We start from the raw sequence: 12977 nt of genomic DNA on the forward strand, positions 1-12977 counted from the left end.
TTCTTGCTTTATCAAAAGAACTTTTTAAATTTATTTTTTACAAAATATTCTTCCTAATCTGTCAGTCTTTAACATGTACATACACATTTTATGACACATTTACATATTTTTTTATTTCAGTTTATTTAAGCTTTTAGGTCTTAATTACTCAAAATGCCAAAAATGACATTTATTTGGTTTAACCCTCCTACTGTCCTAATGGGTGTGACCCCGCGAGGAAAGCTGACCATTGAGCAGGGTTGATGGTTTGTTTATACCTTGGGTCCATGTGGCAGGGGCCAGGAGTGAGCCCCTGCCACATGGACATCAATCCTGCTCAATGGTCAACTTTCCTCGGGGGGTCACACCCATTAGTACAGTGGGAGGGTTAAAGTATTAAATATTAACACATCAACCATTTAAATGCAGACTGGACCAGGGTTTTCACTACAAACGAGGTGAATCCGTGTAATCAATCACAGTATATGGACAGTACCCAAAAAATAATATAAAAACATGGGAAAACAGCTCCAGATGAATGCTTTAACTTCTATAACATTTAACATGAAAACAAATTTGGGCTGAATAATTGCAGAGTTGTCTCACAGCAGCCCGCTATGTCCTCTTCCAGCTAACCAGTGACCTCTGAGAAAACAGCTGTTGGTTAAAATAACCGAATTTCCTTAATGATCAATGGGTCTGTGGATGACACTTCAGTAAACAATCTGCCTTGTTCTAAATTCTTTTAAAACACAATCAGAGCCCCAGATTCCAGAGTATTTCACGTGACTCAAAAGCATTTTTGAGTCTAATCATGTTCACGGAGAGGCTGCGTTCAGCTCACATCTGGTTTCCAGTCGTGCATCACTTCTTCTTGTTCTCCTTGCAGGCCACCACGTATCTCTGGGCCACGTTGAGTGGAGGAGAATACCCGTCGGGGTACGATGTGTCCTCAAACAACACAGAGTAATCATCCTGCGGCTGAACACAAACATATGATTGATTGATATTGTTTAGATCTGAGCTAGTGTGGATTCAAAATCCATCAGCAGCGTGGTGAGGCTTTTGTGGCGTTTCCCGTTTTACGATAAAAGCTGCATGTCTCACCCTGTGTGGTGGCGAGTGGATCAGGGCCCGGTAGAAGCAGGTGGTCTGCGGGTAGAGGGCTAGAACCAGCTGATCTTTACTGAACAGGGCCTCAGGGTCTGTCTCTGGGTTGGCTTTCCACTGAGGAAGTGGGATGATCCTCCGTCTGCTTAGAGTGTGCCTCCTGATTAGACAAATAGCACACTGGTATCAGAACCAGCCATATGGCATCAGACAGACGGATTAATCAGCCAGTCAGGAACCTTAGTCGGAACCACAAGGAAAACGAACATAAAATATGAAAAAGAACTTTAAGAATGCAGGATTCATTCTTGGAAAAAGCTGTTTAAGCAAGCTACATTTGGACAAAAAATTAAAAAATTCAAGGGTCTGGATCTTTTCTTCAGACTTTCCCCTCGAGATACAGAACCTGACGGTAGCAGAAAACGGTACAGCACCTACTTCTAATACAGACACACAGTTCTACAGAGCTGCTAAAATTCAAATTCCTGAACCAACTCAGAACCAAACCAAACTTCCACACACTCGCTTTGCTTCTAAATCACACTTAGAAGCACTGATAAATCAGCAAGTCTCTGTAGAAAATCTCACGGTTTACCAAAAATGATGCATTTCTGTATTTGTTTTAGTGTGTTTGTGTGGAGGACAGAAGCAGGTTTCATGATGTCACAGCCCACTTAGCAGGTCTGAGGTGATGAGCGCAGAGCAGACGTAAACTCACTCTTTGCCCTCCTCATCGATGTCGTCCACTTCATATCTGCAGGGAGAGAAAAGGAAGTGATCAGCTGATTCCTCGGAGAGTTGCTGAGGCTTCCTTCTGATACTCTGAGCACTCGTGAGAGTGTGTGTGGCCTCCTCACTTGTTGGTGGAGTGGCTGTAGCTAACCACCTCAGCCAGAATCCACTGCTCATCTCCATCAACAGCTTTCACCCTTGCTGCCACCTTGTCTCCCTGTTTGGCCACGTAATCGCTGCTAGCTGGTGTCGCCCCACACAGAGGGGGTGGACTGGACCACGGGTTCAACAGAATTAGTTTCAAAGAAGAAAAAAATTAAGAAACAAAACTCAACTCATCTGTTGTTTTGAATCCAAAGGTGTCAAACTGTTTATTTCATTAAACCAGACTGGACTAGATTAGGAGTTAGGACCAGAGCAGCTACCTCTCTCCGGGCTTGCCGATCCACAGTGGGAGTGTCATGGCCGACTGCTGGAGGAGTGTCATCAGGACGCCACGCCTCATTGTCTTCCTGGGGGGGTCGCTGTTGCTGTAAACACCAGCCATCTTAGCAGCTGAAAAACAAACTCAGGTTTAAAAACCAGGACTCATGACTCTCAGCTGCTGAACAAGAAACCAGAAACGTACCGATCCGTCTCTCCTCCAGCAGAGACTTGATCTCTGCTATTTTATCCAGATCATGGCGCAGGATGCTTTGAGGAAGAAAAATTCATCAGAATTTGTTCTGGTTCTACAACTCGTCATCGTCAGGAAGAAGAAACTTCTCTCAGTAGTGTGGACATTCACCTGCACTCTGCCTCCGCGTCGGCCTTTGCCGTCGTGTACAGACCTCTCAGTTTGGTGCGGTAATATGGAGATGCTGAAAAAGATAGTGCTACAGGTCAAAGGTCATTTAACTGGCAAAACCAGACTGCTTCCCCTGAGGGTAACATCCAATCAGCGGCAAACACTGTGTGTTAGTTTGTAACTTGTGTGTGAACCAGGCAAGAAGCTATGGGCACCTGTGGACTGATCACTCATCCGTCACATCTGTACTGTTTAATAGTTCCTATTTACCCTTCATCTTGTTTTGTTTGATTAAGGAGTTGAGGAGCAGGGGTGTGGAAGTGTGGCCCATGGGCCATTTGTCCCGTCAGCATAGGCTGTTGATGCAGACAGACATTATTTTTCATTAAATTAATATTTTGACTGATGTAAAGTCTAACAAATACAGATACATGTTCAATGCTTTTAAATGTAAGAGGTTTTGGTCCAATCCAAAGTGTTTGTCTTTTTGAAGGTTTGCTTTATTTATTTTTTGCTTGTAATTTAATATCTTGGTAAATCGAGCCCCAAACCCCCCGACCAATAATAAAACTTGACTAAATACAACAAACAGTATTGAAGAGCGACCCAGATCTCGTACTTGCTGCTGCTGATGAACTCACATGGATTTCAAGACAAAGAAACTAGAAAGTAATCAGGCCGTCTAATAAAGGGAATGGATGCTCACTGGTTCAATGAACAAATCAGGATTTAGATATTTAAAATTCACCTTAATTGTCATTCATGGGGTGATCAGCTGTACTTAAAATGTAAAATAATCAGATTTTATTCACCTACTGAAGTAAAATGATTTCCTGATAAAATTAAATAACTATATTAAACGTTGAAAAAATCTGCTTCATCAATATTTGTATTAATTTCATACTTGATAAGCAATGTGGGAAATTATTTTCTATTTTAAATCATGGAAATGTTTTAATTTATTTATTCATTGTTTAACCAGGAAGATCCAACTAAATACAACAAACTACTGAACTGAGATTAAAAACCTAATTTTCAAGGGCGTCCTGGCCTACATGCAGCAAAAGTTACAGTTACAGCCATGTTGTGTCTGTGTAAAAAGTTACTGAAACATTAAATCTTTTACTTTTCCCATCATTTAGATAACTCGTTTTCCCCACAACACACACACACACACACACACACACACACACACACACACACACACACACGACAGAATACCTGTTACAGCGATTTAAACTGACTTTTGTTTTCCGTCTGCATCCTCTCGTGTGTTTTCTGGATATTGAGCAGATTGTGTTCACTGCGTGACCTCTCCTCCTGAAAGAGACAACAGACGAACCGATTATTTACCAGGTGTGCTGACCCAGATCAGCTGCCACCCGAACCGGAACTCACTTGAGTCTGTTTGATGAGCTGGTGGAGCTCCGTCAGCAGCTCTGCGATCTTTGTGTCGGCAGACATGTTTTATCCTGTAAGATTCTCAAATTCAAACAGCTTCTAAAAGCAGCGATGAAGAAGAACTTTTGCTTAAATATTAATGGTAGCATTCTGCTCGACTGCGTTAGCGACTGGCTCAATATACAAAAACAAGATAATTTAACAACAAAATCAGAGCCATCATTTCCTCGTGACATAATCCCAGTGATATTTATCCCATTCGACTTGTATCAAACCCATTAATGTACTCACCGAACAGATTTACGTGTTTATTTACTTCAGACGCTAACTACATGTCTCCTTCTTGGCTGTTTGAGGGGTCGCTTTACCGCTTGTAACAGGAACAGCGCCAATTTCTGCTGTGGTCAGTGTCTGGAACTGCAACCATGGTCGAAAACTGTCGAAACCCTTTTCGCCCCGTTCCCCCCCCCCCCCCTCCTTTTTAATTACGTGTAGCAGCACCTATGACGTACGTACACGTGCCATAACAATGAGCCGTATTGGTTAAAGAATGAAAAATGTCTGTTTAACTGAAGCAGTTGCATGTTTGAGATTTATCTCAAGTTTTTTGTCACTTGTAATATTTCAGTCAAGACATCTTTAGAGCATTTATTCTGTCAAATGCTTGAATAAATTCCCCCTGAGGTACATTTAAAATTTTTGGGACTTGTCAAGTGTATTTTTTATATGGACACCAAGTTCTTTATCAATAATCTAAACAATTTTAAGTCCACTGAACTAAAACACAAAAAGGACAAGAATGAGAAAATAACTTTTCTTTCATCGCACAATTTATGAAACAATGACAAAAGAATAAAAGATAGCCCTTGTTTTCATTTACATTTTTCCCCTTTCACTGAGATTCTAGGCTAAACAAAAACAACAACACTCTGACGTTAGTTGAAACATTTTAATTATAAAACGACCTTGTAAAAACAACCATCCTTCAGCTGCAAAGTCACAACCGAAGGTGCACCTCTGTGGCCTGAGCCATGACTCTGAACTCAGGTAAACTCCAACACCAGAGATCAGTGTACAACCCCTGCAGGCATCAGAGAAGAGGCCTGGATCTGCAGGCTCTTCGCCACGCCGAGGTTAATCCCAGCAGAGCTCCAACAAGCTCCATCAATCTGCACGTCGAGGCCGTGGTCAGTTTCCAGGTAAAGCTGTCCGAGTCGCCCTGTTAAAAACAAAAGACCAAAGCCTGGTTATTGTAAACACATCTGCAGAGCAGAACCAAGCACACAACACTGATCATTTTACACAATCATTCCAGATAGATTGATGGTCAAAATCAATCCTCCCAAATGGATTAAAACAATTAGGCAAACATGTTGTGTGCAACTTAAATCTATTTATCAACTTTCAATTTTAGGATTTTGGTTTGATGCAAATATTTGAGAACATTTCTTGAAATGGGGCGTTTTAAGCAGTAGTTGGGTTAAGTGAAGCCACCAAACAGTTCCAGCTTTCACCTGCTTTAGGTGGTAAACTCGGGTTTAAAGGGTTAATTCTGTTTGCGTCGTGGCAGCAGCTCTGCAGGAAGCGCTCCAAATCCCGGAGAAATCCAACAATTTAACGTTTATAAATGCTCGATGCTTTTGGATCCAACTAAACAAACAGCGTTCCTGTCGGCGGGGCCGTTAACCCAAACTGGACGGAGACTTTATTTCTGCAGGTGTGTTTGTTCCACCTTGGTCATCACTCCTTGGCTTTCTTCTCGCTGTTCTGGAGTTTCTCCGCGATCTTCCGCTCGTGTCCGGCGGGGTTGTGTCGGTTCGTGTTGTCGCTGGCCTCCTTCTTGGTTCGGCCTTTTCGGGCCGAGCCTTCTGCAACACACACACACACACACATTTACCCACCCTGAACCGGTCTGGAGTTCCGTTAGCTCCAGGCTAAGGAAAGAGCTGCTCACCTGCGTATTTGTCGGTCAGACTGTAATAATCATATTCGTCATAATGTTCTTCCTCGAACTTGTTGGAGGGTTTCAGGTTTTTCACGTCGACGTGACTCATGTTTGCTTCAGCTTCTCAACACAAAGACTCAGAAACGTTCACTCGGTACTTTTCTTCGGCTGGTCTCCTTGTTTTCGGTCTCCTCTCGGTGTTTTCTTCTCCTGCAGGTTTTTATAACTTACTGAGCTCCTCCTCCTCTCCTTTACTCCTCCTGCTGGTTTTCTATGGCGTTTAAAGCGTGCCACAACCCGTGCACGCGCATTGGGTCCACAGCGCGCGTGTGAACGGGACTCGCGAGCGGAAATATACATGGCGAGAGGTCATTTGTGCACTGAGAGGGAGCAAACTGTGTCTGTGAGCGCACAAGGTTGTGCACAAGTGACAAACCTGCGTGCGCGCGTTGTCAACGAGCACACGGCAGAGGAAAACGTGCGCGCGCGGCAGCCTCTGTGCGCGCTCGGCAGCCTCTCTGCGCGCTCGGTTTCTGACTCCTGCTCGCTCGGCTGTAAGGGTTTTGGCACTCTGGAGGCGTGGCCTGTGGCAGATCTTCTCTGTCCTCTGATTGGTTAGTGTACCCCGCACTTTACCCTCTACCTATCTATACAAAAAAGTCTGCTATTCAAGCAGTTGCTGGCATAGCTCAGTTGGGAGAGCGGGTGACTCTCGCCCCGGAGGATCCGGGTTCGAGGCCGGGCAAGGAAAATGCAGTAGATGTCATGTTAATTTTTCTTAATTTCAGGTATTTTACAGTTGTGACCGTTCAACTGTCATTAAACGTCCGAATGTTTGCTGGGCAGTGTTTTAAAAAGTGCACATAAGCTAGATGGTTTTAACCATAGAAAATTACATTTTTTGTGATACTGGAAAAATACATACTGAAATAAAACTACTGATTGAAAACTTTATGACTGTGGTTGTACAATATATGACTCACTAATACACTGCAAACTCCCTTAGAGTGGGGCTTCCAGAGAGAGAGAGAGAGAGAGAGAGACAGAGAGAGAAAAGTTCTTGCCTCATTAATGAATTGTTTATTTTTTTCAGTATTTAATTGACAAATTATCCTTTCAAATAATTAATTGATGAGTTACATAATTGTCCATTTAGAATTGTTGAATGGACTGAGTCAAGTTTGGTGCACTTTATATATTTCAAAACATGTTTTTTTTAATGATGCATATAAATAATTTAAATGTTAATTTAATGAAATATTTCTATTTTTTCATTACCTCACCCTTGTTTTGACAAAAACGGGACCTTGCTGGATAATATCATGGAGAAACTATTTGTTCACAGTACATGGCTCCGTAAGGATCTGTGTACCAAAGGAGGAGATACTCAGAAATCTGTCTGCAGATTGTTACAACCCAGACTGGAAGTGGCGGGCTGTAATAAGAAAGGAGACCAAACAGAGCAGTGGGGGTTCAACAACTGATTTATTTAACAAAAGTAAGGATTTACTAAAGCAAGTTAGTGAACAGAAAATGGCCATCTCAAGGTTTTACTCGGATGTCCCTCAGCAGGGTGCAGCACTGTTGAAGGTCATCTGAATGAAAGCTTGATATGCAGTTTCTTTATGAAAGTGTGTAAATATACAGTATGGTTGCCGTACATATGTTGAGGTTCTCAGACATCAGGCTTCTTTGCCCAGGCCTTCACTAGTGGGCTATTTTAAAAGTTGGTAAGGAGAAAAACCACAGCATATAGCTGATTGTTTACAAATGCAAGGAGGGGAATAACAATCAAAATGCTTGTGTTCTTGGACCAGATGAATGGAGCGCTCCACATGCACTCAGAGATGTTATGGCTTCTGTTTCTATAACTTTACATGCAGACATTTGAGGTTTGCCAGAAAGGAAAGCTGGCCTGTACACTTTGCAGGGCACAATGTCATCAATGAAGAAACCCCTGTCTACCAAGATGACCATCTCTAGTTGTAGCATTTTCATCACACCAGATTCCCAGGTTGGTCGCTGATAGTTCCAGCATACAGTGCTGAGACAAAGGTCACTGGCCTATGTGGCACAATCCAAATGAGCCTCTTCAGAGTGCAGTTGAACTTGAGGAAAATATATGACTCTGGAAGAGAGGGGAATATGGCCATTGACACCTCAGATCAGTGCAGTCAAGATTTACTGGTGTTTGGGTAGTCCTGAACGTGTTGTGATGCCCCCACCGTCTCATTGGGTTTTCATTTGTGTTTAATTGTGTTTTTCTTCTGTTGTAGGCAGCTGGTTAAGCAGCCTTGGAGGCACCTGGGCTCAGGGTGTGGTGCTGCCTACAAAGCCTACTGTTTTTCTGCTTTCACTGGGTCTCTCCTGTGTGGTGGAGAGTCCTCACTGGCCATTTTCTGTTCACTAACTTGCTTTAGTAAATCCTTACTTTTGTTAAATAAATCAGTTGTTGAACCCCCACTGCTCTGTTTGGTCTCCTTTCTTATTACAGCCCGCCACTTCCAGTCTGGGTTGTAACAATCTGCAGACAGATTTCTGAGTATCTCCTCCTTTGGTACACAGATCCTTACGGAGCCATGTACTGTGAACAAATAGTTTCTCCATGATATTATCCAGCAAGGTCCCGTTTTTGTCAAAACAAGGGTGAGGTAATGAAAAAATAGAAATATTTCATTAAATTAACATTTAAATTATTTATATGCATCATTAAAAAAAACATGTTTTGAAATATATAAAGTGCACCAAACTTGACTCAGTCCATTCAACAATTCTAAATGGACAATTATGTAACTCATCAATTAATTATTTGAAAGGATAATTTGTCAATTAAATACTGAAAAAAATAAACAATTCATTAATGAGGCAAGAACTTTTCTCTCTCTGTCTCTCTCTCTCTCTCTCTCTCTGGAAGCCCCACTCTAAGGGAGTTTGCAGTGTATTAGTGAGTCATATATTGTACAACCACAGTCATAAAGTTTTCAATCAGTAGTTTTATTTCAGTATGTATTTTTCCAGTATCACAAAAAATGTAATTTTCTATGGTTAAAACCATCTAGCTTATGTGCACTTTTTAAAACACTGCCCAGCAAACATTCGGACGTTTAATGACAGTTGAACGGTCACAACTGTAAAATACCTGAAATTAAGAAAAATTAACATGACATCTACTGCATTTTCCTTGCCTGGCCTCGAACCCAGATCCTCCGGGGTGAGAGTCACCCGCTCTCCCAACTGAGCTATGCCAGCAACTGCTTGAATAGCAGACTTTTTTGTATAGATAGGTAGAGGGTAAAGTGCGGGGTACACTAACCAATCAGAGGACAGAGAAGATCTGCCACAGGCCACGCCTCCAGAGTGCCAAAACCCTTACAGCCGAGCGAGCAGGAGTCAGAAACCGAGCGCGCAGAGAGGCTGCCGAGCGCGCACAGAGGCTGCCGCGCGCGCACGTTTTCCTCTGCCGTGTGCTCGTTGACAACGCGCGCACGCAGGTTTGTCACTTGTGCACATCCTTGTGCGCTCACAGACACAGTTTGCTCCCTCTCAGTGCACAAATGACCTCTCGCCATGTATATTTCCGCTCGCGAGTCCCGTTCACACGCGCGCTGCCATGTATATTTTCGCTCGCGAGTCCCGTTCACACGCGCGCTGTGGACCCAATGCGCGTGCACGGGTTTTGACACGGGTATGACGCGATAGTTTCCTCCTTTTTCAGCCAAAACAAACGTTGCATCAGAAACACCAACAGCTGACGCCCGTTCTGCACGTTTCTGCCTAAAGTCTAAACAGTAATGGAAGACCTGCTTAAAAATACATTTGATCTACTGTTGGAGGAGAAATCTTCACAGTAACGCACACACGCGCGCGCGCACACACACACTCGGATGAGGTGTTGTGACCCCTGGATTTTCCAGCTGTCCCAAAGGAAGGAGACCCTTGGAAGACACTGATCTGGGAATGCCTTGGATCCTCCGGAGTGAACTAGGGAGCGTTGCTGAGGAAAAGGGGGTCCAGACTTCCCTCCTGGACCTCCACCACCTGAACTTAGATAATTTATTTTGACTTTCAATCCAGCAACTTTATTCTAAATATAAACATACCTTTTTAAACAATGTTTTTTTATTTTTGAAATACTCTTTAATCCCACAATTTTTAAATCAAAATATATTTTTCACATGTTTTGTTTTTGACTTCAGATCCTCCGTTTACTTTTCAAACTTCACGTCTGTAAAATGTTACTTCTTATTCAAAACTTTACCCTTTACTTGTTTTCCATCTTCACTGAGAAATTAACATATTTAAAACACATTTTTTCTGGTTGTGTGTGTGTGTGTGCGTGCGTGCGTGTGTGTGTGTGTGTGTGTGCGTGCGTGTGTGTGTGGTTCCTTTTTTGTTTGTTTTCTTAAAACGAAGTGATTCTATCAGCAGCTGCAGCGTTCCCACATCCTTGAACTCAGAACCTGTTACCTGATCTCACCTGGGCTGATGCCACCTAGCTCAGGATCGGCGGTTTCAGACAAGTTCCAACAGAGTTTCATCATTTTAACCCAAAGCTCTGACAGGTTTGGACAATTAAATAAATCTATTGATTTTTCAGCAGTTAAGCAAAATGAATTGATGATTAAATCTGTAGATTTTCAGGTTTTTATTAACTTACTGTTAATCAATCTGAATGAATGATTCTGACTTTTAAATATATTCATATTTTTGTTGCTTTGTCTTCATATCTATACTTTTTACAGAGATAAAACCATCAATAGTCACAAAATCCTCAGTTCACAGGATGTTTGTGACAAACCAGAGTTCATGACAGGCCTTGTATTTACACCAATAAAGTTATAGATAGTGAATTTATAGGTTGCTTTTTCACCAGACAGGATGTTTGAGTTCACCTGAGCTGGTGTGTGAAGCTTTAATCTGCTATCTAATCTCAGACACTTAAATACAAACTTTGGACTGAACTTATCTTAAAAACACTGTAAAACAGTTTAATTGCTTCAGTGTTTAATAAAAAAACTGTAAAGATGTGAAAATGATCACAGGATGAAACCAGTCAGATAATTCATGTTGAGTCTTGACTTGGACGTTTGTTTCCCTGCAGACAGAACAGAGTCCAGCCGACATGTTTGGGTTTACTTAGAAACCCTGAGGGGCGGAGGTCAAACATTTAGAAATGTTTTCTGCTGTTTGGATCTCTGAGATCAGGTTTTTGCAGATCTGTATGTTTCCTCGTTCTGCAGCTGTTTGTCTTTGCTACACACCCAGTGGACACACAACCAGGTCACAGGTGTCGATCATTAACTCGTGTGCAGGTAAACAGATCGGCTCGCTGGTTGGTTTGAAAATCAAAAACAGAAAAAAGAAAATAGTCATTTGAACCAACAAAAAGACATTTAGGGATACAACAATACCTCATGAATAAACAAAAATACACAAAACTAAACACAAGTAGTGTAAACTCATCTACAAGCAATTCTTACATTAATAATTTAGTAATAAAATTAAAAAAGAAATTTGAATATATATTTTATTTCTAAACTTAATGATGTGTTATTACTAGATTTTATCATTTTATTCAATTTGAATGAAAAATAACCACAAACCTGCTCAAACAAGCAAACATATTCATAAATAACCAGCTGAATTATGAAGAAAGTCACCTGACTATTGACCAGCTGATTGGCTGTTGTGTTTACTGAAACAGTTGATGAGATTCCTAATGACTCTGGATTTTTTACCTGCAGGACTAAAATGAGTTTGTTTCACGGCAGCAGACGGGACTCAGTGATCAGGATCTGTGTGACACGCTTGTTCACGATGACACAGACAACAGGACAAAGTTCTGTCAAAGATTCAATGAAACCTGCTGATCAAACATACGCTGCAGGTTTCATCAGTCCATCATGGCTGTCACGTTAAAAACTCAAATCCAGGAAAAAAGCCAAAGTGGCATCAGATCTGAGTTCAATCAGAAGAAGAAAACTATTAAACGGCAATCGTCTTCGTTCTGTTTCTGATTCTTTAGAAGTTTCAAACCTAATCTCACACAGATTTTTTCTGTTGCTGCTTTCTTGTTTTCAACCAAACAAATTTTATATGATTCACAGTAATAAGAATAATAAGAATAAGAATAAGAAGAACTTTATTTATCCCGAGGGAAGTTCTTGTGTCATGTACATGCTCAAAGCAGTGGGAGAGACAAAGGAACAGGTGAAATAGAAATATGATATACAATATATACATTAAAAAAAGATCTACAGTAGTATCCTGTAGGATAGTGCAAAACAAACAATCGCATATCTCAATAATTAAATACATGACTGTGTCCTTGTGAATAAGTAATTAAGCCGTCGGTGCAGGCGATTCACAAAAGTGATTAAAGTATTGTGTAATAGAATAAGGGTTTGTAGCAGCATATGATATGATGGGGGGATAAAAACATATTTACAATCAGAACTCTTGGGTAATATTGCAGTCGGTGAGGGCACAGAATAACCTAGGTAACAGTATTTGGAGAATCACCTACAGCGTGAGGAAGAGTTAAACAGTCCTATTGCCACCGGTACGAAGGACTTCCTGTGGCGGTCAGTTCTGCATTTCGGGGCAATGAGTCATTTGCTGTGTGTGCTTCGGTGGTCCATCATGTGGGCGTGCATGGGGTGGGAGGGGTTGTTCATGATAGAGAGAAGCTTTTTTAGCATTCTCCTCTCAGACACCTCCTCCAGGTTCTCCAGTCTAACACCCAGGACAGACCCAGCCCTTCTAATCAGCTTGTTCAGCCGGTTGGCACCTGCTATCTTCACCCCACTGCCCCAGCACACAGCTGCAAAGAACACAACGCTCTCCAACACCGAGTGGTAGAACATGGTCAGCAATTTCCTACCAACATTGAAGGACCTGAGCCGCCTCAGTAGGAAAAGCCGACTCTGCCCTTTTTTGAAGATAGCATTGGTGTTCTTGGTCCAGTCCAGTTTACAGTCCAAGTGTACACCCAGGTACCGGTAGTCCTCAACGATCACAACG

The 12977-nt window shown here is 41.9% G+C and overlaps 2 protein-coding genes across 3 annotated transcripts; both read right to left on the reverse strand.

The window, feature by feature from the left end:
- Positions 1 to 640: 640 nt before the first annotated feature.
- sgf29 (SAGA complex associated factor 29) lies at positions 641 to 4425 on the reverse strand. Of its 2 annotated transcripts, XM_015974289.3 has the most exons (10): positions 4301 to 4425; positions 4007 to 4080; positions 3853 to 3928; positions 2609 to 2681; positions 2450 to 2514; positions 2247 to 2376; positions 1947 to 2093; positions 1808 to 1843; positions 1087 to 1249; positions 641 to 960 (listed from the first exon to the last, which is right to left on the reverse strand). In XM_015974289.3, the coding sequence occupies exons 2-10, from the start codon at positions 4070 to 4072 to the stop codon at positions 844 to 846; spliced, it is 873 nt and encodes a 290-aa protein (XP_015829775.1). In that variant the 5' UTR covers positions 4073 to 4080; positions 4301 to 4425; the 3' UTR covers positions 641 to 843. The 2 variants fall into 2 exon arrangements, with proteins under 2 accessions (XP_015829775.1, XP_054590163.1); XM_054734188.2 differs by lacking the exon at positions 4301 to 4425 and having other exon boundaries at positions 4007 to 4287.
- Positions 4426 to 4944: 519 nt separating this feature from the next.
- nupr1b (nuclear protein 1b) lies at positions 4945 to 6261 on the reverse strand. Its single transcript, XM_015974290.3, has 3 exons — positions 5964 to 6261; positions 5742 to 5877; positions 4945 to 5228 (listed from the first exon to the last, which is right to left on the reverse strand). The coding sequence occupies exons 1-2, from the start codon at positions 6061 to 6063 to the stop codon at positions 5750 to 5752; spliced, it is 228 nt and encodes a 75-aa protein (XP_015829776.1). The 5' UTR covers positions 6064 to 6261; the 3' UTR covers positions 4945 to 5228; positions 5742 to 5749.
- Between the last annotated feature and the right edge of the window lie 6716 nt (positions 6262 to 12977).

The sequence above is a fragment of the Nothobranchius furzeri genome, chromosome 5 (assembly GCF_043380555.1).
Source record: "Nothobranchius furzeri strain GRZ-AD chromosome 5, NfurGRZ-RIMD1, whole genome shotgun sequence".
Classification (NCBI taxonomy): Eukaryota; Metazoa; Chordata; class Actinopteri; order Cyprinodontiformes; family Nothobranchiidae; genus Nothobranchius; species Nothobranchius furzeri.